The sequence below is a fragment of the Pholcus phalangioides genome, unplaced genomic scaffold, assembly GCF_987345545.1.
Source record: "Pholcus phalangioides strain wild (caught in Gottingen) unplaced genomic scaffold, Ppha-v1.0 ptg000017l_1, whole genome shotgun sequence".
Taxonomy (NCBI): Eukaryota; Metazoa; Arthropoda; class Arachnida; order Araneae; family Pholcidae; genus Pholcus; species Pholcus phalangioides.
This window is the reverse complement of record NW_028301610.1, coordinates 35,899,382-35,927,153: the sequence shown is the minus strand read 5'-3', so window position 1 is coordinate 35,927,153 and position 27,772 is coordinate 35,899,382. Positions and strand designations below refer to the sequence as shown.

At 34.2% G+C, this 27,772-nt stretch overlaps 1 protein-coding gene across 1 annotated transcript; it reads right to left on the bottom strand.

Moving 5' to 3' along the window:
* Positions 1-4,789: 4,789 nt before the first annotated feature.
* LOC149072961 (calcineurin subunit B type 2) lies at positions 4,790-27,128 on the bottom strand. Its single transcript, XM_089246460.1, has 6 exons — positions 26,949-27,128; positions 26,548-26,587; positions 15,565-15,741; positions 14,380-14,439; positions 12,296-12,480; positions 4,790-6,336 (listed from the first exon to the last, which is right to left on the bottom strand). The coding sequence occupies exons 1-6, from the start codon at positions 26,949-26,951 to the stop codon at positions 6,289-6,291; spliced, it is 513 nt and encodes a 170-aa protein (XP_089102586.1). The 5' UTR covers positions 26,952-27,128; the 3' UTR covers positions 4,790-6,288.
* Positions 27,129-27,772: the final 644 nt, after the last annotated feature.

Sequence of the window (27,772 nt, the reverse complement as noted above, 5' to 3'; positions counted from 1 at the left end):
CAAGCATGTTTCCACAAAACACAAAATATGTGTAGTCAATACTGAAATTTCGATACCTTCAGGACACATCAGCAGTATTTGAGCATTGAACAACCGCTTCACATCTCAGAGAGAGAGATTTAAAAGCATTCCCGAAGGATGGGTGTATCCAGAAGATCAGCAGTATGATAAACTTGATTTAAGAACATGAGGGTATATCGGAGAAATTACGGGCATCAATAAATAAGCAGGTTGTTACAAAATGAACTGATGGTGAAATATGATTCAGAAAGTGGCAAAACTGAAAACTAATAAAGCAATAGAGAATGTTCCAACTACTAAAATGTTCCTCAATTAGCATCAGGAAAATCGGACAATTGTAAATATGAAAGAGATTATGACTTCACTAAAAAATCTGAACGAAGCTAAAAAAACCACCAAAGTCTGTAAACAACAGAAATAACCGATGGGGGCATTAAAAGTGATTTCAGCAAAAATTATCTCATGAATAGGTAAGCTACAGTATTTTAGAAACTACTAGCTGTTATCCACGGCTTCACTCGCGTGGATTTGATGATCTCAAATTACTTTGCGACGATTCCGCGTATAATATTTAAACGCCTCATGGCCCCCTTGGGGCTAAATTTTCAGAAATCCCATCTTAGTGGGATTACATTATACAATATAATACTGACCAAACTTCATGTTTAGAGCTTCAGCGGTTTCGGCTAGGCCATGTTGGCTCCATATAACCTTTGAACTCCCACTTCTCGGGGGTGGGACGCGGTAGCCCAGGTCGATAAGATACTCGCCTGAAGTACCAAAGGATGTTCAGAGGTGTCGCGGGTTCGATACCCAATTCTAAGACGCCTTCATGGGTATAAAGAGGGGTTCTGCCCAGTTCATCCTTGTCAGAAACTTTCCTGACGCAAGGGTCCAACAGAAACGGTGATATAACCACAGAAAAAGATTTCTACCGCAGGGAGTCCCCCATCAAGGGGTTAGCGCACCAACCTCTTCATGAGTATAAAAAAGCGAGGCTGCCGTTCGGATTCGGCAATAAATTGTAGGTCCCGGTCTAATTAGCCCTCGTGTGCAGAAAATGACCGTGGTGCGACAAAAATGATCAAATGATCTTCTCGGGGGTTGAATTTTGAAAAATCCCATCTTAATGAGTTAAAAAACAAATACTGACCGAATTTTCGCATTTATAGCTTCAGCGGTTTCGGCTCGGCGTGATTCTCCATATACGTAAATCATAAGTTCTAAGATATGATTTACGATGGCATATCTGAGTACTACACGTTATTTGGATACCTTTTGAAATTAGAAGTATGCCTCTAGGATCAACAGTTCGCCAGTAAAATGCCATACGTCTTGTTATCTATGCACCCTGTATACAGGGTAATTCAGAAAAGATGGGAAAAAATTTAAGAGGTGATATATATAGTACACACAAATACAAACAATTGTCATCCAAGAATGCATGGTCTAACATGAAACGCGAATACGCTAGCGCGTTTCAAAACGGCATTCCTGTTGAAATTTATCGGGAAAAAAAGAACACCACATGCATGCAAATGTAACCTGGGAAAGAAGAAACCGTATGAAAATCTACGTCACAGTGAGACAGACGTCACACAAAAGGCACGGACGACAGCCCTGTGAATTTATTCCGGCACGCGTTCTAACAGTTGTAACATACGGGATAATGGCGCACTTAATAATAATACCGAGTCCGCGCCTTTTATTCACTGTTGCGCAGATATGCATACGATTTCTTCTTCCCCAGGTTACATTTGCATGCATGTGTGATATTCTTTTTCTCCCGATAAATTTAAACAGTCATGCCGTTTTGACGTTTGCGGAGTGGCCGTTCCGAAAAGCGCTAGCGCGTTTGTTGTTACACCATGCATTCTTTGATGGCAATTGTTTGTATTGATGATGGGTATCTGAATCACCCAGTATAGATGATAGCTCTGTGGGGGACCTAGACCTTGTAGCCATTTTAGAATCTTGGGCTGATGGGGATGGATCTTTCTTACACATCTGGAGATACGACACTTTTTGAAAAATAGATCTGATAGGAAAGAGAGAAGGTGAAGTCTTGATTTGCATTCAGAGAATACAAAAGTGGAAGGGGTGACTTGTCATCATTTACTAAAAAAAAAGGGCGTTGAAGAAAGCGATAAGGGATAGTAAAAGGGAAGTTGAATGAAGGTTGACAGATAACATTGGCTCTGGCCCAAAATCATTTTTCAGGTACGTCAATAATGGATATGAGAGGACAGTTGGCCCCTATCTCGATAGGAGGATCTAGGGTAGATGTGTAGTGCTTTCAATGACTTTTCACGTCTAATAGTGAAGGTGATATTCAAAGTACCGGTGTATTATCATGGGGGAACAAAGTACGCAACGAAATTCAAGTGGAAGATGCGTAGTGCATTCAATGGCATGTGTAGGGCAGGGTCCAACATGGGGTGAACTCTTGAAGCGTTTACGAGATTGGGAGCAACCTGTTGGGTTGGATAGAATCTGGGTTGCGAAATAGGTCACAGGGGGTATGGTGAACGGGGAATTTTCTGATTGGGGCAGGTGTTAAAAGTTGTCCCTCAAAAGGAAGTGTTCTTAGTCCAATTCTCTTTTACTTTCTATCGATAAGCTCGATCAGGGTATCGATGGGATTGTGAGTAAATTCGTAGATGATGTGAAGCTTATGGGGGTAGTTGGGAATCAAAGCGAAAGGGGGAGAAATCTCCAGACGAATCTGAATATTATTGCAGCATGGGCTAACAAATGGAATATGACCTTTGGCTTTTTTGACAAGTGCATGGCCGCTCATTTTGGTCGCTCTCGTAAGTAGTTTCACTTACGAGTTGAATGGCGGTGTTCAGGGCCGCATCTAAGAGGGAGCAGGCGGGTCTGGAGTCCCAGAGCAGTAAGGGGCGCAAATTTCACCTCTCCTTCAACATTACAAAGGAGCGCCAAAATGTGTGCTTATCCCGGCCGGCCAAGCATCTAGTTGCGGTCCTGGTGGTGTCATTCCAGATGCATCTAGGATCACCGATTCGGGAATCCTCACTGACGATCGATGTAGGTGTTTCGAACATTGTTCAGCGGTGGGCAAAATATAATGCTTGGCTTCATTCTTAAAAGGGTGTCTTCGCGTTCTCCCAAAATGTTGCTTCGACTTTTCTGAGGCTTAGTTTGTCTTGAATTGGAGTATGTCGTTAGGTTTTTGGAAATCATACTTAGAGGGACATTGACTTGGTCGAGGGGGTGCAGAGAAGAGTCACGCGTGCTCTTGACGACACACTGGGTTTAAACTATGGAGAGACTTGATTTTTAGGAACTTTTACATTGGAAGAGCTCAGGTGTTACATTGGGGAAGGGGGGGGGGGGGTTGGATATAATCAAAGTGTTTAAAATTTTCAACGGGATGGACCATAAGTTATTAGTACATCGCCAATCAACTGCCTCGATTGTTGCAGGGAGGTTTTGCAAGGGCGGTTGTAAATAAATGGAATAGTTTACCTCTAGTGTGGGGTCGCAAATTCAAACGCGTGTGCGATTGACATGTTTAAAAAGAAATACAACATATTGGAATAAATCGAGAAGTTATCCATACTTAGTTGAGACGACCATAATTTCTATGCATATTTATATTTTATCATAATTATTGGTTTTTATTGCTCTTATTGGGTGGCTGTATTTTTGATGAGTTGTCTTCGTTTTCAACTTTGGGGCGTGAATGAAAGCCGATCTCCCCTTTAAAAAGTCTCGGCACAGAGAGCAACAGACCTACAAATATGTAATTCAATCATAACACGTAACTCCCTTTACTTCTGAAATAAAGATGGCAGCATTGAAATATCAAACTCAACACTAGATGTGCACAACTTACTTAATTGTAGTAAACATAGTAAATTGCCCAAATGACGATAGACGCGAATCGTCCCCAGCTGCAAAACTCATTAAGTGCAACCAGATTTTGTGCAGAAAGTGAGAAAGAAACTTCTGTAGAGTGTTTTTCAAGTTGATGCTTGTTAAATTGTTGATGTTATGCTATACTGTCAACATTTGAAATTTCAGGCACTCTGCTCAAAAAATACACACTCACTCTCTCTCTCTACTAAATTTTCTTTTTCACTTTTTAAAAAAAATCTGGTTGGCACTTAACGAGTTTTGCAACTGGATGACTCATATAGGCCTATATTCGACAACCACATTTTGATGGGAATCTTTTTTCCGCCACCTGTTGAGCATTTTGTCTGTCGTGGGATTTTTATTTGTAAAGTGATTGATGCTATGTATATTAATGGTCACAGTGTAAATTCCAAAATTTTTAATGCTATTATTCATATATACTTTTGATTTATAATTAAAATCTCTTCATAAAATATGAATCAATGTGTCTCATAGAACAACATTACTTTAGATATAAAAATTTAGAAAATAAAGCTTGATTGCTAAAATTGAAAGCTTGCCTACAGCAATCATGATTAAACATGCAATCAATATCTTTGACCAGTATGCTCCCTAGTGTCCGAGTGGCGTGGTGGTGAGATGCTTGTTTACCACCATGAAGGTTGCTGTCACGGTCCCGGGTTCGAACCAGAGGGAAGATATAGACATTTTCCCTAACGAGCTTAAGGCGACCACCGATAGACAGCACCTTCATTTATAACCCATCTCACTAATGGCAGTAAATTGCAATATAGCGATATGGCCAGAGTTGATGTTTGATGAAGTAGTATGCCTCCTAAAATCTCAGCTGGATTTTATATTTTCTTACATGAAAAACTAGAAATCTGATTAACTGTTTATTAAACTGCAACATAAAATACAATAAACAAATGGTAATCCAACAACTAAAATATATGTAAACTCTCAATAATTGTTAACAGTATAATTCTGAGAGGAAAGTGCATCATTTAACAACAGCAAAATAATGAGACAACATAAAAATGCGTGTGCAAAGAACATCTAATACTTGAACAATTCATGCAACACAAAGATATAAGAATTTATACACATCACTGCACATTAAAAAGTGCTGGGAATACATGATATACAAGGTTTTGAAAATATTGCTAAGAGTTTGATATAGTGTATAGTATCCAAAGGGAGGACATGTTTGACACAAGAACAATGGCACATATAAATATAGCAAACACTGGCAACTGCATTCAGGAAGAGGGACAAGATAAATACATCAAACATATATATTAAGAAAATCATCCAAAATTCTAAAAGAACTTGTAAAAATAGATCAGTTTGTGTTGAAGAATATATTATAATATAACTTCCATAAAAATTTACTGAAAATGCAGAAAATTAAATTTTGAGAACTCTACATACATAAGCAAAAAGTGTTCACCTATGAATTAAAAAAACAAATCGATACATGAAAAATATAAGCAAATTCCTGTAACTCCTTGTACATAAATAATAAAAAACATGATACAAGAACCACATTTTATATTACTTGTAATAAATTGGAATATTAAATGGAATAGAAAATTAAGTTTCTCGTAGAAAATGGAAATTAAATCAATAAGTTGATTTAAATAGTTGATATTTTATATTTTTCTTCTCAAAATATTGAATATGAAAAGTTCAAAATACATGCATAGGTTAATGAAAATCTAAGAAGCTCTTTCATGCTTTTTTTAAACATTGGTCATCAGATTCAAACATCCGTCAGGGAAAAAAGATTTAAAAAAATAATAATCAGGCACTGAATTTGGGAAAAACTTGATTTTGTGAGTTTGATGTTGCTAAAAATAAAATGTATACATGGGAATGATACAATATTCAGAATTTAGCATGCCATCAAACCCTTTTGTGAATCGATAATGCATCTTTTTCACATAAATTTAAACGAGATCGATCCAAAGAGAATGAAAAATTATAATACTGACTTAAAAAAATTCATATATATCACATTCATTTAAACTCCAGCAGCGATTGAACTGATAATGGGAAAAATAATAATAAACACCAATTTTAAAGAAAGTATTTTTTCATGAAATTCGACAAAGAAAGAAACCCTTGATAGTTTGAGATACTCATCAAGCAACAGGTTTGATTTGAAATGTCTCACATGTGTACATAATAGAAGTGCAGCAAATGAAGTTAGTTGAGAAAAAAGTACGATGGGTTTGAGCAAATGGTAGAAGTAGGAAATATTGTGCTGTGTTCATAACAGAAAAAATATACATCTGTGTTTTTTAGTCCCATTTGGTAAAATATCATAGGGCAGTACACCAAATGTGATTTGGGAGGGCTTTCCAGATCTTCAATGAATTACACATCAACCACCATTTTCTTGTGGATATCAGTATTTCCCACAATCTGGAAATCAAACAATTCTAAATTATTTCATAGTGAAGCGTGAACATCTATACACAAAGGGTTATGAATTAAAAATAAGAAAAATATGAGGCATATAATTGATATGTTATCTTTCAAATGTTCTGTTGTTTGCAGCATGAATAAACTTTTGTGTACACCTTGGATGTAGCTGAATATCAATCCATAGATGTTTCTTACGTGTTTTTTTTTTTTGTGACAGCTTTTAGAGAAAAAAACTAAGAAAAATTTTCTTGAAAATATAACATTCACATCACTTAATATTACGTTATCATGACACAAACAGCAAAAAAAAAAAAAAAAAAAAAAAAAACCAGAATGCGTAAAAAAGTATTATAGACATTTGTGTGTGTTATACTTTCGATTAATTTTGCAACCAGTCAATTAAAGAATTGGCCATTGTTAAGGATGTTAACAAATTCAAAAATAGAAAAATATATTTCATTTTATTAATAATAATATACTTATAAGCCAACCACTTAATCACCTCTTATCCAAGAAAGCAATTACTTGTGACAGATGGACAACCCATAATTTTGAATTTTAGCTTAACCTCAACTTAAACTATAATAAGTCCAGTAGGAAAAAAATCTGACCTCTTTCACATCATCATCTGATCATGAAGTGGCATTTATCAGAAACCAAACATAAGCATTTTATTGTTCGGTTGAGGGATACCTATTAGCCAAAGGTGATCACATGATTTCAGAATTTCAGTAAGAGTGCAAAAGCAAGACATATGCTCACTGACATTTTGCTTATTTTTTCCTTCTTATTAGACTAAAGTTAAATCATTATGTTGGATTTTGGTTGAAGTCACAGTTGTTGATGGCTCTATTTGTGATTATATGCAGTTAAAGTTCTGCTGAAAATGTTTTGCAATAATTCCTTTTCTTTTCCTTCAACCACTTCTTTGTAAATGAGAAAGCATTTAAAAAATATCCTTGTTTTGAATTTGGCGCCAACCTACATTTCTGCTTGCACAAGCCATGAATATGAGCATTCTACGATCTGAAGTGTCTGCTATGTGCCAAAGGGAATGCTATAAAGTCTCTGCAAGAGAAATTTTCCAAACAGACGACTTCTGTTAATCATGGAAAGAATGTGATCAATTATGTCTAACAGGCCAGTATAAAAAATGAAAATCTGGAAGTTACAGAAGCTTGGTAAAGTCTCAAAAACATTGGAAAATGAGCACTAGCAATATGTGGCCCATAACTATGCTTGTCAAAAATAGTAATTGTGATAACAAATTTTCTATTTCCCCCAAACTAGAAACAAGCATTTTGAATACCAAAATTTCAATCTTACTGGAATACACAAACAGTATAAATAATTTCAGTTAAGATTGTAAGGACATTGAAAAAGTTAAACTTTAAAAGCTGATTGCCAGTAGATTAACAGATGGCAAATTGTAACATGGCTTAGAATTGAGAGACTGATTCACAAATTTACAAACTGATTCAGAAAGTGATAACAGAACACAGTTTGAATTAATCAGTTACTGTGTTCTTCAGTGTTTTGGAAAATTGGACAATCTATCAAAGAGACCAACTCTTTGATTTTTGATAAACCTCTCAGATTTCTAGTCTATGAGAAATGATACAGAAAATAAGTTCAAAGTAATATCTGCAAAAATATTTGACGAGTAAGTGATTTTCATGGATTAGTAATAACAATATACAGGGTGTCCTGTAAGTCCTAATTCAAGCTTACATCATCAACTGTAGAGGAAGAGTTCCAATTTGAAAAATGATCAAAATATATCCAGAAATCACCCTGTACCAGCTGTGAGAGTGAAAGTACAAGTGTTGCAAAATAAAAAAAAAATCCAAATTTCTATACATTCTCTCTGTTCTCTAAAGTTAGAAAGTTGTTGCCCTGTTTCTTCTGAGGCCCAACAAAAATCCAAAGATTTTAACTGCAATATTCACCGAGATATTTCTATTAAAAAATAAAGAAAAGGTGAAAAAGAATGGCAAACTAATGGACAAGCTTATTATGTTGTTCTTTCCCACCTTTTCTCTGAAAAACTTTTGAATAAATTTTTTCCAAATTCTGAACCCATATTTACTAAATGGTTGAATAAGAGCAGTTGCTTTCGGTGGAAGATTCAGCACATAAATGCTTTTATTTGGAGGTGTGGCACACTCTATAAGCCAACGATTTTTGAAAGATAACCATGAATCTACCAGAAGAAAGGTTTCATCTGATGTACTTTTGAAGTACCATATTTCAACGTGAATATGGAACCCCTTTTTGCCAAAAATTAGGTCCTGAAAATAAGGAGGGTTTTTTTATACATGGATAGTGTATATATATATATATTTATATATAATAGGAGCAAAAAATTGTGGTGTGAAAAAACCAGAGATATGAAAATAGAAATAGCAAGAATAGTTTTTAAATGCCAAAAGCGTTGGTGCTGCTCACTTGTTCATTCAAAAATATATATATATACATAAAAAGAAATTATTTGAAGAAAAATACAAGAATTTATGCCAGAGTGAAATAGAACCTATGCAGTGGGTTGTCATTGGGGGAAACCTATATGCATGGTTCAAAAAGGATAGGCATTTCTGAATGGTGGCTATGCCTATTTGCACTAAAAATGCCAACCCTTGTTCCCGACAACTGCGTTCTGAAAAACATGGACGAAAAAAAGAAAAAATATATTGGGGAAATACATTATTTTGAAAATATACAGAGCTTCAGTTTATAAACAAAATGAAGCACCAGAAACATATATACAAAAACTACAGAGTTTTTTTACAAAAATTACAAAAAAATAAATTAAAAAACCCAAAATAAATTAAAAAATTAGTCAAAATCACCAGACATACCTTAAGAAGGGGGATACATTTCTATTGTTTTGAATGCAGTTGAGATGTCGTTGAAGACGGTGGGAATGCTGTTGCCAGATGCAGCTTTGGAAAAATCGAGGAGTGCTGTAGTGAATTCCTGTTTATTATTACAAATGTGTCTGAATCTATAAATTTGCGAAATGAGTGTTTCTGAATATTTTAGTGTTGATGTTTGAGTGCCAGTTGCTTAAACAGTTAACGAAAAAGTGAAGTCTTTTCTTTGGTCATATACACCTGTTTCCCATTTATTATTGTTTTTATATATTTTTATATCCAGGAAATTGATTTGGCCTTCTTTTGTGGTTTCCTTCAGAGAAAGCTCTTCAGGGTAGATGTTGGGTTGGCATTTTTAGTGCAAATAAGCATAGCCACCCTTCAAAAACACCTACTCTTTTCAAACCATGCATGTGGTTACCCCGATGACGACCCACAACATAGGTTCTATTTCACTCTTGTATTTTTCTTCAAATAATTTCCTTTTTGTGTATATATACACATATAAGTGAGAAATTAGAACAAAGACAAAAAGAGATGAACAAAGAAAGAGTTAATGGAACAATAAGGAGGTCTTTTTCAAGGAGGAACCCCATCCCCTTACAAATTGTCCCAAAAACCAAAAAAATGTTTCTGATGACGGTAAGCAAAAAATGGGCATTATTTTAACATCTGTTCCCCCAACATTTTTTGCAAAACAAACTTTGGAAGTCCAAAAATATGAGAAAAAAAGCAAAATTGAGAAGTAGAAAAATGAAATCAACTCAGGAAAAACACTTAAAAAAAAATGTTATACAAAATTTTAAGACACTATATGAAATGTGTATCATTAAAAGTAGAGAGAATATGACATTATATAAACAATCTACCTGAAACTAAACTTTCCTAAATGGAGGTATCACAAAAACATGAGACAATAACGATTGACTAGCATGTCAAAAAACATGGGTGAATTTTAAACCCCATGAAGGAGGATGGGAAACCGTTGCCACTCAAGATATTTGCAAAATCAAAAAAAGCTTTGAGGAAATCATTTGAATTGTTTTTTTAATTCTTGAAAGTTGTCCAAAAAAATTCTAATGCTAATATTAGAATTAAAATTGGAAAGAAAAAAAAATTAACTTAAAATTTAAATTATTTTCTTTTATCAAAAATTCCAATGTATGCAATACCAGTATACAAACTTTTAAGTTAAGGAAGTCAGCTATGAAGGGGTCACGATTGATTCTCTTGAGTGTCAAGTTCGTAGGGTATATTTCACCACTTAGTTCCAGAAAAATTTTGAAGCTAAAGACAATGAGGTCAGATATGTTTGAAAAACACGATTTGACGTTTAGTGAGAATTTTACTTTAAAAAAAATGTTTGCAAAGGCACTAGAGAAGCAAGTGCCCATGGGTATGCCCTGAATTTGTTTGAAAACATTGATGCCATTAAACAAGTAGTTTTCAAAGATGCAAAATTTTGTCAAATTATTCCAATGACTTTTGTCATAATTAATAATGTTCTTATATTTTTCATATAAGATTTCACAGATATTTAAGATGTTTTCATGTGAAATATTAGTAAATAAATTTTAAAAATCAAAAGTTTCAATGCTGTTAATCTTAGAATTTCTTTAAAAATTCAAAACTTTCTCATTTTTTCATGATAAAAGTGTATTCTTCCAACTCTATTTTGGCTGAAATATTTTTTAGAATGTTAAAATTACTTTTGCCGCCATCCCTGTTATAACAGTTGGTGCCACAAGTGACAAATCTAAATGTGATAGGCTTTTTGTGAAATTTAATAGTTACAAATAAATATGGATAACAAGACAAAAAATTATTTCAAGTTTTTTTGAGAAATTGCAAGTTTCCTATTATCTATCTTTCTTATTACTTCAATTAAATTAGGTCTTACTGTTTTAGTGTACGTATTGATATTGTTGTACTCATTAAGCAACAAGATCTTATAAAATAACTAGCAATGCTAATAACTTTGCAAATAGTTGCAAAGTTATTAGCTGCTTTATCAACGACAGTAATAATGAATATATATATCTGGAATATTTTAATTTAAATTGAATTAAATTAATTTAATTTCCTTTTTAAATTGCTGAAGTATTTTTACTCAAATTCAGGCCTACAATGATACGGACTCAAATTGTTTTTGATGTCGTTAATTACATTAAATTTCCATTCTTCTAAATCTTCAATGAGCCAAAGAGTATTTATGAAAAATCTTGGCAATAAAAATGTTATTTTTAAAACAACATTTAAGATTTGTTTTTCGGAAAGCTTTTTTTGATAAGTCTAAATTTAATGCCAAAACTCATTAAACTTCCGAGTTCATCATATACAAGAGAATGTGATGAAGTTTGACAGAGGAGACGACTGATGTTACAAAGGAAATCAGAAACTGTTGTACAATCAATAATGCTTGATGGGAGGTTTTTCCAATTGGTTATTGTTCATGGAAAGAAACTGAATTTGAAACAATCTGTGGATGCAAAGATGGGGTTAAATTTTTCTGAATGATTAATTCTATTTGAAAAGTATGAAGATGAAGAAAATTGGAAGTGTAAGAAAATGGCCATGAAGGATTTTGAAAAGGAAAGTCAATCGAGAGATATGTCTACGGGTGAAAAGCAGTAGCATATTGAGTTGGCGTTTAAGTTCAGTAATGAAGGCTGACCAACAGTTAAGAATGAAGCGGATGAATTTATTTTGAATAGATTTCTAATTTGTCTATGTTTGAGAAAGTATGGGGGTCCCAGATTTCACAAGCATACGAGAGTACAGGAAAGATGTAGGTTTAGAAGCAGAGATATCTGAGGTGACTGGTGAAGTTTTTGAGGTTCCGATGAGGAAAAGTTTTTGGAGACCTTATGAAAGATGTAATCAACATGGAGATTCCAACAGAGGTCGGCAGAAATAATTACATTCAGATAGTTATAATTAGAAACTTCTGTGATTAAAGAGTTATTGATAGTGCAAGAAGAATCGAGGGAAGTCTTTTGAGAGGAATTTTAATAAAAACTGTTTTTGAAGAAGAAAAAAAACATCAAGAACCATGAAAAAGATCAAGATGTAACTATACTCACTTTACAGAATTCCTCAAAGGAAATCTTTCCATCTTCATCTTTATCAGCAAACAATATTGTTTTATCAACAATCTGCTGCAATTGTGTGTCTTTAAGGTTGTTGCCTACCATCATTTTCAGGACTTGAAACAACTCACTGTTTGATATGTAACCATCATTATCAACATCATAAATACGGAATGCAACTATAAAAGAAATTGAAGTGTAAAGACCAGCTCTTCAAAAACAGAATGAGAAAATAAATTCAATTAAAAAAACCAGAAAACAATTATTTCAAAATGTTTCTACAAAATCAAAAATTTTATAAAAATTTTAAAAATTACAATGCTATAAAGTGCAGGACATGTGGAAAATAAATTTAGTTATTCAACTTCTTACTTAGTTTCAACTAAATAAAGTAATAAAATGAGTAGAATGTATTAACAAATTCTTGCCAAATTGAATTTGATAATCAGACTAATTTTTTGACATTCTGAATGGTTATAGGTGCGATGCGACAGAAATCAACCAAGACACTGTTGAAAGCTCATAGTTATTGAAAAAAAACACATTTCAGGAAAATGATGTCTGATCACACAGAATCGACTATCCACAGTAGAATATGAAATAGAATTTAGTCAAATTGTCACATACTACTGTGTCTTGAAGACAACTAAAAGGGGTCGAATTACTGAATATTAATAATAATTTATTGAAAAAAGAATACAGTACACAGGGTGCATAGGTAACAGGGTGTATGACATTTTACTGACAAACCTTTGATCCTAGAGGTATACTGCCAATTAGAAAAAGTTTCCAACTTAACTAAAATATGTCATTCATGTTGCAAGGGATTGTATAATTTGTAAAATAAAAAAAATGTACCTGTATACTGTCCCGCTGTACTCAAAACCCAAATAGAAAGTTGTTGCCCTGTCTCTTCTGATGCCAATTAAAAACTTCCATGTTTCTACGTGCAATATTCACTGGGATATTCAAATTTGAAAAATGGAGGGAAGTTAGGGAAAAACAGCATTAAATGCGGGAAAACTGTTTTACCCGCATTTATAAACATTTGCAGATCGGACAAGTGCTCTATCATCAAGCTGCAGAGAACTGGCATATTTTTCCCTTGGAGTCTATCTATACGATGAATGGCACCATGCATCGGCAGCCTCCTAACTCAGCTGATAGTTCTTAATGACTAGCCTCCCCACAGATGGCGACATACAGAGAAACACAATGTCACTCTCCGCTGTTCATACAAAGTACGAAAGACTAGATACCAAGAAGAGATGAAGATTAATTTTGAAAAGAAAATTCACATGCCTCTGTGGCATCCCATTCAGAATGTGCTGAATGATCATTCGGCATACAATATATGCTTTATGACAAAAAAATGTTGATCCTCTGTAGCTTAATGGCAGAGCACTCACCCAGTCTACAGGGGGACGATGGCTCGATTCCTTGCAGAGGCATATGGATTTTCTTTCCAAAATTAATTTTTATCTCCCCTTGGTAGTCTTTTGTACTTCATAGAAGTTTATGCCATATTTCTTGACCTATCTGCCACATGGTGATAATTATTTTAAAAAATATTTTTCAAATACTTACTTGAAGGATACAAGAAAACTGGAATTATAAGAGTTAAATTTTATCCTGCAAAACTGTACATAAATAGTGATGTGAACTGTACAGCCAACCGATTTCAGGTTAGTCACAGCGATGGTTAAACATTGAAAAATACGATTAAGAATTTCAATATTTTTCATATTCTTATCACAATGATACTTTAAGAAACATCAGAGCAAGTTCACATCTTTAATCTAGATAACACAATTATAATAAAATATGTTATTCAGAAAAACAAATAATGGAAAAAAGATTTTTTAGTTAAAAAAATCTGGTCTGAAAAATTCAGTTTGAGAAGGCACTTCATTTAAAAATATAGGGGGGGGAAAAAATCTAATTTAAAAATATAGAAAATTTGAGCAGAAAAAGAAAGTTAATTTAATTTTTTTACTTTTGTTAAATTATTTTGTTTCTTTAAAAAGTATTTGTACATATATGAGAGAATAACTACTTAATTATTGATAAATACCTACAGCGCAGTTTTGATTCCTTGTCGCCTTTTACGCTAAACTGAGAGACACCTTGAATAAACTCTGGAAAAAAGGGCCAAAATCAATTATTGCTCACAAAAAATGAACACATTCTCAATATTTATGGTCTGATTTCAAGAACCAATGAAGAATCCATCTCTTTTCCTATTTCAAAATCTTACATTAATGCACTTTTAAAAATTTGTAATTTTTTAAATTCTTTTTAGGTCATTTGGATTATAGTAAAACTTTGGATTACTGAGCTACTCAATGAGTATGCTGCAAGACCAGAAAAAAAATTTAGCAAATTTTGACTTGATTAATGATCAATATTTTGCGAGACAAGGAAAAAAATTTACACATTTTTGACTTCATAAACAAGGTATTTCTTGTAGTAAAGACTAAAGCCAAAGACTCCTACATGAGCACTAGTCTACATGAGGATTTGTGTATTCACCTTGTTTATTGCGTTTCACATGATCACAACCAAAAAGTCTATGGTTTCCTTTCTCTCACTGTCAGCAAGGCCATCTTAAAGAGTTATGGAGCCAGAAGGCTCAAGCATTTTTTTGGGACCCATTATTTTAAATGAAAGAATAAATTGGAAAATATAATTTATTTCATGTGTATTAATGAAACCTTTAATAGTTTAGGGCCCTTGTTTGATTTGGACCCTATCATTAAGATGTCATTGATTACAGGAGTGACATTCATAACAGAAGCCCACAAAAGACTGTCTAATGCTTCTTGTTTTATGTTAATGCAAGGGACAATTCCAAAGTAAAACGTTTTGCTCTTCATATTTCTGGAAATATTCAAATTTTTGAAATAAGTAAAAATACAATAAAATTAAATTAATCAACCTGCACTTTTCCTTTAAAAAAGGATCATGGCTGGCAGATAGACAGTTGGGAGATGAATTATTTGAGTTTCCATTATTTCCTATGCAGAAATTTGATTCAATATACAAGTGTGTTGGATTACGGGCATGTTCACATAATGAATTATGCTCATAAACCAAAGTTCTACTGTCGATTACTTTAAAAACATAGCAACAATTTTTTTCATTGAAAATGTTAAAAAAAAAAATGGTTTAACAAAAGAATAGGCCTAATGAAACTATATCAAGAATAATTATTATTTTGGAAAAAAACTAAAAGAAAACCAGGAAATTATAGTTCTTGATACCTTTGAAATCAACTTCTCCATTTCCATCGGTATCAAATATATCAATCACACGTTGAACTAATGGATTCTGTTGCAATTCAGGAAGAGACATGAATTCATCCACACTGAGCGATCCTGAATTGTCCAAATCTAATTTACGAAATCTCTTTCCAAGCCTCTTAATCTCATCAGCATCAACTGCAAAATATAACAACACACTATTTCATTTTTACTTCAGGAAAGATATTCAAAGACAATAAACAGTACTTTGAAAAAGTACAGTGCAATCACTAAAACAACTTATAGAATACATAATTCATAACCTTATAATATATGCACTTCATAAACATTTCTCTGAACAATCTGAACAATTTATTATGAATTGGTGTATAAGAGGAAATATTGTGTGCACGTGAGTATATAACTCTTACATGTATTCTCTAACATATGAAAGTCTGAGGTGTTTGTGTTCAAGTGCTATTATCTACCTTTCCAAATTAGGAGTGACTAGTGAATGAAAAAAAGTTATTGTAATAATTTATGTTTTGAAGTTCTCCGTGGAGAGACCTTTTAAATGGGAGGCTGGCTCACATTCCCACCCAGAAATTGAAAGACCACAGAAAACCAACCACTACTATGCTGCCTGTGAGAATTGATGTGAGGCCATCTTGAAAACAACACAATCACACAGCAGTAGTTATGAGCAATCTGAAAGTCACAGAAAGCAGTGCTGGTTTGCTCACAATTCACTTGAAAATACAATGGTCTAGCTGCTGAAAAAAACAACATTGAAGTCATAGCATAATGAGAAAAAAACCCCAAAAACTTTTTTTAATTAATTTTTTTTTTCATAGCACTATTTCAGTATCCTGTAAGATTGACTCGAGCCAAAGCAAAATGACAAATAACTTGACGCTCTTTCAAGACCACTTCCAAAAGCACAGTGCAAAATGTTTAAATTATACGGTCTGATGTAAATAAGTCAAGGTGAACCGGATGGTTTTACTGTGTTGTCCATCTTTTTTTTAAAGAGGGTTGTTTACATTTTACTGTTCAATACCAGTGTAATCATTTTTGACACACGAAGCATTTTCATTTCAAGCTCTTTGTTGAGCATTGTAAATATTGTTTATGCAAAAAATTGCAATTTATTGCTTTATATGCAATTTCTTATTTTTAAAATTGCTGAAGGGTCTTGAAATAAAGGGCTGTTACAAATCACAGTAAACAAAAATGTATTTAACGAAAAAATATTCAGATGATCTGATGCCCATATTTTATTGAGAAAAATAAAACTTGGTAAACTAGGATCTTAAATAATGATCAATAAAATACAGGACATCACCAATTGTCATCAAAAATCTCGTCAGAAGTAGCCACAATCATCAATCATAATTAAAGTTCCAAAAAAATTGAGAACAAAACATTAAACTTGACAAATATGTAAGATGAATAAGTCTATAATTTTTGAGAGAGATGATTATCATAATATAACTTATATTATGAAAAAAACCACTATTTACCATTTTAATTAATCCTTTAAAATTCAAATAAGTATCGTTGAAAAAACAGGATAAAAAATGGAACAATGAAAATTACAGGAATAAATCAAATTATTGCAGGCATTTTATTGGTTCTTGTTTTCAGAAATGTTGAGAAACACTGCTGTAATCTGATAAGAAAATCCTTCAGTTTTTAACAGAAGTCATTCTTCTGTTCAGCGGAGAAAAACTCAGTTTCTTGCCCAAAATGTACCACTAAAATTGTGTCCAAAAGTGATTAATGGGCGCTACCTTAATTCAGGGGTGCAAGCGCCCCTCATCCATTTTGGAGCAGAACTAAAAACAAACTATATCTGCAATATAAAATGTAATTTTTCTGTGAAATGCCAAAAGTTTTGCCAAAAATGGTTGGAACAAATAATTCTAAATAAATTTCCTTCACAAATCAAAGTCCATATTTAAATTTTTTCTGAAGTATCTTATGTCACTACTAAAACATGCATTACTGAAATGATGAATAGAAATTATTAGACTCTTTTCAAATTAAGCACCATGCATACTAAAAATCTAGGCAGCAAATACCTTTTTACTTAAACAATTTCTCAACATTATAGTATGTTAATAGATTAAAAATGGTTTTTTTTTTCTGCTGTTTTCTCAGCCTGAAGCCTGTTACAATATTTTCTATAAGAATCATGAGTTGCTTTCAGAAGTTCAGCATCTCAATGACAACTTTTTTCAAATTTTTCATGCCCTTGAACATAAGATTTTGTGTGTCTTATTCCATTAAAGTATTGGATGGACAGATTTTTCACTGTTCAAACAGACTTTTATTAACACTGAACTCTCTTGCACTGTCTAAGTTACTAAAGATAAAAAAGCCTTCACCAAAACTGGAAAAATTTTGAATTTTGGGCTGCTACTTTCAAGGTTACAAAGTTTGAATATGTCTGCCCAATATCAAACTATTCTCTGAACTGATTTCACTTCTAGTAATTCTTTGCATTGTAGTGCAACCCATTCATCACACATAATAGATAGTTCTGTTGGTGATACAATGTTAAGCACATCCCAGCAATACGTGAGAGAGTAATGTACCATCCCAGCAATGCACAAGAGGGAGCACAAAAAACAAGAGAAGGTGCAAACATATCATTCTCTCTAACATGTTTTGGAAAAATAGGACATTTATATATAATAGGTATCTCACAGATGCTATGTAAGATATGCTCCTAGTACAAACTCCTTCCTTTGATTATTGTTAAGAGTATGCCCCTCCCCACCAACGCAGGGGCGGAACATGCGGCCATATTGGGCGCCGCTCTAGGGGTGCCAAATGGAGTTGAAAGAGTGAGAAAAGCTTTGTCGATAAAAAAAAACGTGGTCAGTAGCACCAAAAATAGGTTCTGCATGGATAGAGATTTTTTTCCTCGAGCTGGCCCTGTTTGCCAAATCCGGAATTTCGCGATGTGAAATTATCACAATCGGCAACCACCGACGAAAACCACACGACCGCATAGTGGCTAGATGACAAAACTACGGATATTTTAGCGGGAGTTTTTACAGGTCCTGTTTTTTCCCAACGATCTCCGAAAAATTTTGTTGATTTAAACGAGTTAAGCAACCCCCTTTTCAATTCTTCGCAAAGGCGTATGTGCAATCTTGTGAAAAATAAAGCGAATTTATGCCGTAGATATGCTGTCTTTGAACACAGGTTGGTAGCCGCAGAATTTACGTTTATTTTCAGTATATAACCCGCAGGAGAAAAAACGCTCTCCGAAATTGGAAAATTCGGTATATTCATTCAGGGACTTTGATTGCCCGCGGGTTATACCAATAACAGCAGGGCCGCAACTAGATGCTTGGTCACTCTGGGCAAGTGCGCATTTTGGCGCCCCCCTTATAATATTGAAGGAGAGGTTTGGGAATAAAATTTGCGCCCCCCTCCCCGATCCAGCGCCCGGGGCACGAGACCAGCCTGCTCCCCCCCTAGTTGTGGCCCTGAATAACAGTACAGGATTTTATACTTCAAAGTAGGAGAACTACTTTCCAAGGTCACAAGATAACGCAATTGTGGTAGATGGTGGGAAGTGAAAAAAATTCAAGTTTCCCCCAATGTATCTTTTTCCTTGCCTCGGAATGAACGCGCCTTGTGAACAAAATTTTTACATGCTTCTTTTTCCTAAATTCTGGGTATTTGACGCAAATGAGCTGGGATTCCGCTCCTTGGCGCACCATGTAGCAAGAGAATCGTTTTGGTGCAGTTTGGCGCAGCTCTTGCACCCCTGCTTAATTGAATTTCTACGATGTTGAAGACAGGGCCAGTCTTAGAAATTCTGCCACCTGAAATGAAAAATATTTTGCCACCCTTAAGATACAAAACTATCTGAAAATAATTTTATTTCACCTCCATTACCTTGATACAGTGGTTCCAAAGTGTTGGTCACGACCCAAATCTTGATGATTTAAGTTGTCACGACAGAATTTCCAAAATAAAAACGTGATGAGAGTAAAAATGTTAAATAAAAAAATTTTGGAGGGCAGCGGTGATTTTATAGTGGGCCCATCTGTTTACATTTTTTTTCTATGGGTTTTGTAAAAATGTTTGCCCTCCAAAGGGTTAACTGGGCTATTTTGCACATAATTATCCTACAACATATTAAAAAATTCTACATAAAATTTACTAAAAATAATTTTAAGAAAAATCTTATTCACTCAAGTACCACAAACGTGTTTTTACACACTAAAACTAAATAAAATTTAAATTAATAAAACTAAATAAATAAATATTTATTTATTAAAAATCAAAGAATCGCTCTCATTTCCTAGGTTTTAAAATTGTGATTCTCAGTGTTATGTTTCCTACATGCAAGTAACATAAAGGTAAGTTTTTCCTTCTTATCTATTTTTATATAGCTGCAAAAGTTTCAAGTGAAGTAGCAGCCCTGAGTTCATACATTTGTGACAAGAGGTATATGCAGGAGAGACCATAGGGGCACATGCCCTATCCAAGACGATCAAAAATTAAAAATATTTTAGTAAGTTAAAATATCGAAAGAAAATGCCAGTGTACTGTATGTTATTTTTATCCATTCCTGTTTATTTAATATGCTTTTCGAAGATTAGTAGCTCAAAATTTCTCTGCAAGAGATTCTTTGTGCTCCCCGGAACCCAATGTGCCCCCTCCTAAAGCTCGATCTTGCCTACACCAATACTCGTGACCAGGGTGCAGGGTATTGTAACACGGTAAGCCTTCACATGGTGCAAGCCATTATACCGATTGATCATTGTTTGGCGTAGCATAACCTTGATGGTCCTTGCACTAATAAAAAACAAACTCCAATCCATGGTTGATAGCACATATAGCAGCAATCTGTCAGAAAAATACGAGATGTTTTTGGTGAAGTGCTGTTGTGAACTCTCTACATCCCAGAGATGCTGCTGTATTCTAATTTGCCTGGGTCTTGGGACCCAGGTTATTCGAAAAATCTGGGTCCTTTCTGAGTGAAAGTGGGTCCTATTGAAAAAAATTACGCCCTTCCCCCATAATTCATTGGTATCTCTATGAATTGTTTTCCCAGCATGCCCTACGTCTTTGATCACCTGCTTATATTTCTTCGTTGAGATTGAGCGGTGGGCCATGTTCTGGGTAGGAGAAGGTATCTGTGTGAATCAAGTATAATTCATTTCTAAAAACATGTTCTATCCAAAAAAAAAGGTTCATTTACTTTCATTGTCTACTAGTAGAAAAAGCTTGCAAAGAAGCCCATTAGCACTGAGAATTTAACGTATGGAATTCTGCACATGTAATAAATCTAAAACAAATATACAGTTGATCCTGTTTATAACGTTTCTCTCATTTAGAACATTTTCCCACTTAGTACAACTTATTTTCGTGGTCCTAACAATAAGTAATTCTCATTAAGACTTCCTATTTACAACATTTTTAATGATGGTTTTTTGAAAAACGCTATAAGCAGGACCCACTTTAATTAACAGTTAGAGGCACACATTCATATATTTACTAATAAATCAATGTATAAATTCTTCTGTTTGATTTTACATGTCGTTAAAAAAATCTTAGCACTTTCAATATCTTATGATCAAATTTAAAACAAATTATATTCTCTCTCCTCTCTCAGACTCTTATCTTCTGATTCCCTATTCATACTTTAGTTTTCCTGGTAAAATGATTTTATTTTCCCTTTCCTGATGGTTCACCACTCTGATCTGTGTCACTATTTAAACTGCCACATATTTTCACACCTGAATATGGGAGCTATGTCAGATTTGTGTTGGAGAAACTAAACAGGTACTTATGTGTGTGTGCCCAGCATTTTCAGTGTTTTGTGTTCAGTAGGTGGTAGTGCCATCTATCTAGCGCCACAACTAGACACTTTCTCAAACGGGACAAGCACACATTTTGGCACACCCATGTGATGTAGAAGCAGCAGTTATAAAGGGTGAATTTAGTGCCCCGTCTAGTCCAGAGCCCGGGACCCTAGACCCTCCCAATTGCGGCCCTGCATCTATCCTCCAAACTGGTAATGCGTGCATTTGAAGTTTAATGTATATATATTTGTGTTGTAGGTCAGTGAGATCGCTGCGGCGACCAGACGTTTTTCAAAGGAATAGCCAACTTAAAATTTGAAAACCTTAGAAAATCACATTTTTAGCCAATTACCATTACGCAATCGTGGTTTCCAAACTTGGATTTCCCCAAAAGCAAAATTTGGGGGTTATAAGGAGCCTCTTCCCTCCCCCACCCCGAAGATCAAAAATTTAAAATATTTTTGTAGAGAATTAAAATACTGGAATAAAATAATTTCTTTTATACTATCTGTTAATTTAAAGTTGTTTTCCAGTGTTAGTGATCCAAATTTTCTGTGAAGAATTAGATCCTTGTGTCTCTCCAAAAGCTGATTATGCGTACACACTCGTGATTTTCGTGACGCGAAATGGTGACTACCTAGGTGACAAAACTACGGATATTCAAGGTAGAGTTTTTAAAGATTCGGTTTTTTTCACGATGTCGGGAAAGTTTTACAATTTGAATGGCCGTTCCAATCCTTTACGATTAAAAAAAAAAAGTGTATTCGCAATATTGTAGGAACAAGGCAAATTTACGCTGTATAGACGCTGTCTTTGAATGGGCAGATAGATGCGAAAGTACTGTAATTTCCAGTATGTGACTAGAAGGGAGAAAATCTGCAGGGGAATAAAAACACCAAAATTCACAATTACACTGCCATTCATTCAGAGAAGCAACTAGACATCCCGCATCTTATTCAACAACCCGCGTGTATATCAATACAGCACAGTGTACAAAATAGTAAAACCACTTTTTCAAGGTCGCGCGATCATTGATAGACCATAAAAAAAGAAAGGGAAACATTGGGGAGGTTTTTCCTTCTTAGAACTAGGAAAGAACGCTTCAATTTGGAACAAAATTTTTGTGCATCCTTTTCCGAAATTCCGGGTATTTGATGTGTTATACCACATCAATGGCATCTCTGGTGCCTTTGCTATTGTGTTTTGACTGTACATTCTACAACCAAAAATGCTTGTTTAGATGCAGGGGTGGGAAGTGACAAAGTCCATTTCAGACCAGTTTTGGAGCAGCAAAATTCAGGATTAGAAGCAGCAAAGGAACAGATGCAGTATGGTCGCCACGACTTTGGCAACTTTTTTCTCGCGATAAGTCGCCAAGACAGTCATAATGAGGCTCTGGGTTGCAGTATTTTTAAAAATATTTTCAGTTTTTGCTGGGTGATAGGCCTACTAGATGGCGCTGACTTTGCCGAACAGGATTTTTCTTTTGTTCACCGCGTTTTTTCAAAAATTCAAAACAGTCGTTGTTCCATTTCCAGCGCGTCTCTCTCTCGGATTATTATTCCTCCCTTCTGTAGCTCAAGTCATTTGGATTATTATCTGGTCAGGTTGTACCATACCGTTTTATTAATTCATTCTATTTATTACTTATTCATCCATTGCCATGCCTTCTGTCTTATCGGTTATTATTTAAAAAAAGGGTCCGGGTTTTATATTTAATGCATAGAATATTTATTTATTCAACATGCCCGGATAGGTTTATTAAAAAAAAGGTCTGGTTTTAGTTTTAATACATGGATCTGTTTATTATTATAAAAATGGTCCAGATGTAATTTTTTTTAACTGATATTTTTTTCTATATTTATGCTTGGTGACTTCTATTATGTTTTGCACGAAGATGATTTTTTTTCTCGGCGTCCGTAGTGTCTGACTGCCTTGGCAGCGAGTCGCCAAGGCCGTCAGACATGTTCGGCACCAAAAATCGCCAAGTGGCGGGCCATACGACAGCTGTTCTGCAGCAAAATATACGATTCAGAGCAGATATTTATAAATTGAAGCAGCTAACAGAATATTTTCGTTAACCCTCACCCCTTTTCAAAATAAAACTACACTGTCTTTTGTTATCAAACATCTTTTCATCAGCTTGTTTTTGTTTTTGGTGTTTCAGGCTTTTGACAACTTGTTTGAAAAAGCGGCTGTCATAAAATTTTTTGCACCAGTCTATTTAAGATGATTTTTGCTTACTGAAGGCACTATTTGCTGTTTGGAACAGCAGCACTTCAAAAAAAAGAAAAAAAAAAAGGGCTAAAAATTTTCTACAAGTTTTCAATTTTTTTATACTCTGAAAGAAATTGTTGCAAAATGGGAGAGAATTTCGGAAGAATCAACACAATGTTTGGCGATTCAGTATTTGGCGAGATTGGCGATCTGACACTCGTTATTTGGCAATATTGATGATTTAACACTCGTTATTCGGCAACTTTAGAGATTTAATGCTCGTTATTCTGCAAAGTTTCTGAATTAACATTCGTAATGTGGCGCACATGCTCTTTTTACTCCCGGAATGAAATTTTTTTCACAAAACATCAGGATTCACGATTGACCACAGTAATTTCTGCTGCTTCCAGTGGCGACTTTTTTTTAAAAAAGGAAACTGACTTACATCCTTTCCGAAATTCCAGGCATACTGAAGCAAAATTCGTTATTTGGCGCAGAAAAATACAAAAATACACTATTGTAGCAGGATGGTGCAGTGCAGCACAATTGGTGCAGAGTTCCCACCCCTGTAGGTGTCTTATATCACGTCTTAAATTTTATCCCATGAATTTAGAATCACCTTGTATTACATGCGAGAAACATCAATGAACTGGAACCCCTTCCGCCATCTATCAAATAAAACTTATAATTCTTCGATTGAAATTATTATCTGTTTTTGATTGTGCCACATGAAAAAAAATATATTAATTAATATTTTACAATATTAGTATCCTGGATGGGGCCTTGGGAAAGACAGGGACCTTGAGAACATAAACATGGCCAAAGGGAGCCAAGGTTTGGAACCATCGGTGTTGGAATCTAGAGGCTGAGGCCATTTGAGCCCCCAATAAATTTTGTAAATGGGCCGATGAGCGCTCCCAATAATTTCTGAAAATTTTCTTGCATTCTTAGAAATGTGTTTTAGCGAACCGCAGGCTAATCAAACCGAGTTCGACAATCTTAGATAGTCTCATTGTGTTCAGCTGAGTAACCATATCAAAAATATATCTCACATTAGAAGAAGCTGTAAGATAGGCCTATTTAGAAACGCTTTCAGATTACGAATTAGAGGACATAAATATATGCCAATTACGTACTAATGAAAATGGGAACATCATGGATGAAGCTGATATTGTTGAAAATGATCTAGAATCAACAGTGCCAACCGATGTATGTGAAATGCTAGATAATTTTGCAATAACGAGGATGAGGTGTTAGAAAACCCCTGAAACATGTTCTTTAAAAGATGTAGGACACAGAAAAACGGAGCAAAACATAAGTGCAATACTCAAGTTTAAAAAAAAAGCAGGACAGTTTTGAGCAATCCGAAAAAAACTGCATGGGATAAAAAAAATTCTTACTAGAATCCAATCAAAACTTTGGCTCTGGATTCCATTGGAAAAGATTTGCCATATGACCATTATAACACATTAGATAATTCATTCAGAGTTGCGAGAAGCAGATCTTATTTCACATTTGAAATTTGGAAGAGAAGCAACAATGGACCTTCTACGAACAAAGGAAGAATTAATTATTTATCCCGGTCCATGTTGTCAACTGAAAAAAAGATGTCAGGTCATTTGATGGCCATTATATTGTGTCTGTGAATCAAGGACGGTGTGCCAAAAAAAAAAACACTATGTATAAATGCTACCAATGTGACAAACGAGTCCATCAAATATATGTCATCTTTTTTCAGCACAGAGATATTAGAAAAAAAATTGAATTTTCTCATTTTTGTTAAAAAAACCCAGTATGTGTTGCAAATTTGAATTTCTAGTAAAAAATAGAAAATTTCGTGTGATAACTGTACTTCAGAAATAAATAATTATGTGAATATAGGCGATACCAGTTTCTGCTTTCACCTCTCCCCAAGTGCCAATGTTCCAGTTATGGAACACCATGAAAAAAAAAAAAAAAAAAAAAAAAAAAAATTTTTTTTCTTCAAATTTCAAAGTTGATCTATGTATAGGCATGCAAAAAGCCTTGAAATTCCAAAACAATAAGTGACTTTGTTCATGGTTTGGCCTTTAAACGGTTAAGTTGGTCTGGAGCAACTCCCTACTTTGATTCCTGACTACTCCCCATTAGCTTCATATCTATGAATTTGCTAACAATCCCATCAATACTCTGATCACCTCTATTGATAAAAAGTGATAAAAAGTATTCTCTGAAGATGATGTCACCTTTATTAAGTAATATGTCACCTTTATTAAGTTAATAAGCACTTGTATATAGCATGGAGTTTGAATCATGCTCATTAACATTTTAGAGATTTTTTGTTAGTTTCTTTTTCCCCTTATATTGTATATATACTGTTTTTCCAGCATCTTACATTGTTTTTCTTGTTGGAATATCTCATTTCACATTCGTTTTATCAGGTTGCACATTCCATATTTCTCTATCTTTATCAATTTTTTTTACATACTTCCACTTACTCAATCCTACAATCTTATTTTTATGGAATCCAGAAAGCTTTTTTTTGTTTATGCATCAGGAGAGGGGCTGTTATATTATTATTTATGAGTCCTGGTTTTTAATTTTTTATTATTTTCAATCCTGTATCTGGTCTAGGATGTTATATTTTTAATTTTGATCTCAGATTAGTCTAAGAATGTTATTTTGCTACTGTTTTTGTCATTCGTTTATAGTCATTTTTTTCGTTTCAACAGCCAGAGTATTATTTTTTTTGGCTATCTTTTTCTTTGGCAAGAAAAACGCCTAAACGCATGACTTCGTTTGAGCCTTTAAAAAAACATCGAGCCCGCCTTTCAGAAAAAATTTGGATTTAGACACATTAAAAAGTGATAAGCATTAGTCTTCAAAGTGATAAAAACAGATTTTATACATCAAAACATGATAAATATTACGCAATCATGGAAAATACACAATAAGTTAAAACAGATCTACTCACAAGTTGAACACATTTCCAACGGCAATGAGCTTTCATTTCCCTTGATGGAAAAAAAAGTGACTATAAGGATACTCGATAATGAAATAAAATAACGAAAAATACAATATTTAGAGTAAAGTGATTACTAACACACAAAAATGCTGATATTCTCATTTGAGAGACACACCTACAGCAGCTATTCAGATTTTAATTGATCGACTTCTATAACAACAATTTCTTTTGTATTTAAAACATACACACAATGAAAATTTATGAACATCATTCCATTTATAAAAACTAGCATAAAATTCATAAAGAAACAAAATAGGGTGAAATAGAAGCAGAAAAAAAATTTTCCGCCTACACAAAAAATAGATGACATTAAATATTTAAATAAATGAAAGAATTAAATAGCTATTTACCATCTTTGAAGCGTGAAAAAAATTTAAAAAAATTAACTTCCCAGATATTTTTTTTGATGAATTTTACCACTTCGTACTACACACTGCTACTACACTGATGGGAAATTGCAATCCTTCCGTTACTGAAATGCAAATGCACAACGAAACGAACGAAGTGACAACACTTGAAACTTGGATCACAATAATCCGATTATTTGTAGCTACTAGGCTTTATTTCCCGCGACGTTGATGATTATAAACAAGTTACCATATGCCCCGTTTCAAATGTGACCTTTTTTGATGCGATTTAAATATGATAGATGTGACCATACGTCCCGTATTTTCCGGAACAGTCCCGGTATTTACGGTCTTTTTGGCCATCCCATTGAGTTATAAGGAAAGCTTACTTAGGCCCAAGTTGTCGCCTGACGTCAATAAAAACGTTTTCTGGAAGTCATAAAATGTCTCAAACGTGATAAAATGGTCATTATGTCCATTTTGGAAACGTCAAAAATGACCATCTGCAAATAGTTAGACTTTCAGAAGATAGATGGCGCTATTCGAAGAGACGGGGGAAAAAAAAGTATCACTTTCAGGCGCAGGTCGGAGTCTTACCTGGTTCGTTCCCGGATTGTCCCTATGTATCTCACGCCAACCGATCGCGATATCGTAGCAGTAACCAGCTGGTGTTATTTAATGAGGACTTTAAAAGTATTGATTAGTTATATTACAATTGCCGTTTAATCTCTTGCTGAGTTTAGCCGATGGCAGTTATTTTTTCGTTTTATTTTATTTTTTTATCCATGAAAAATATAGTAATATAATTATAAATATAATTATTTGCG

What these genes read in the sequence shown, in the direction of transcription:
- LOC149072961 (XM_089246460.1), bottom strand. An exon ending in TGGAGAAGTTGATTTCAAAG is followed by an intron (nt 14,440 to 15,564) that starts GTATCAAGAACT and finishes CCTTTTTTCCAG; the next exon opens with AGTTTATTCAAGGTGTCTCT. An exon ending in CAAGGAATCAAAACTGCGCT is followed by an intron (nt 12,481 to 14,379) that starts GTAGGTATTTAT and finishes TTTCTTTTATAG; the next exon opens with TTGCATTCCGTATTTATGAT.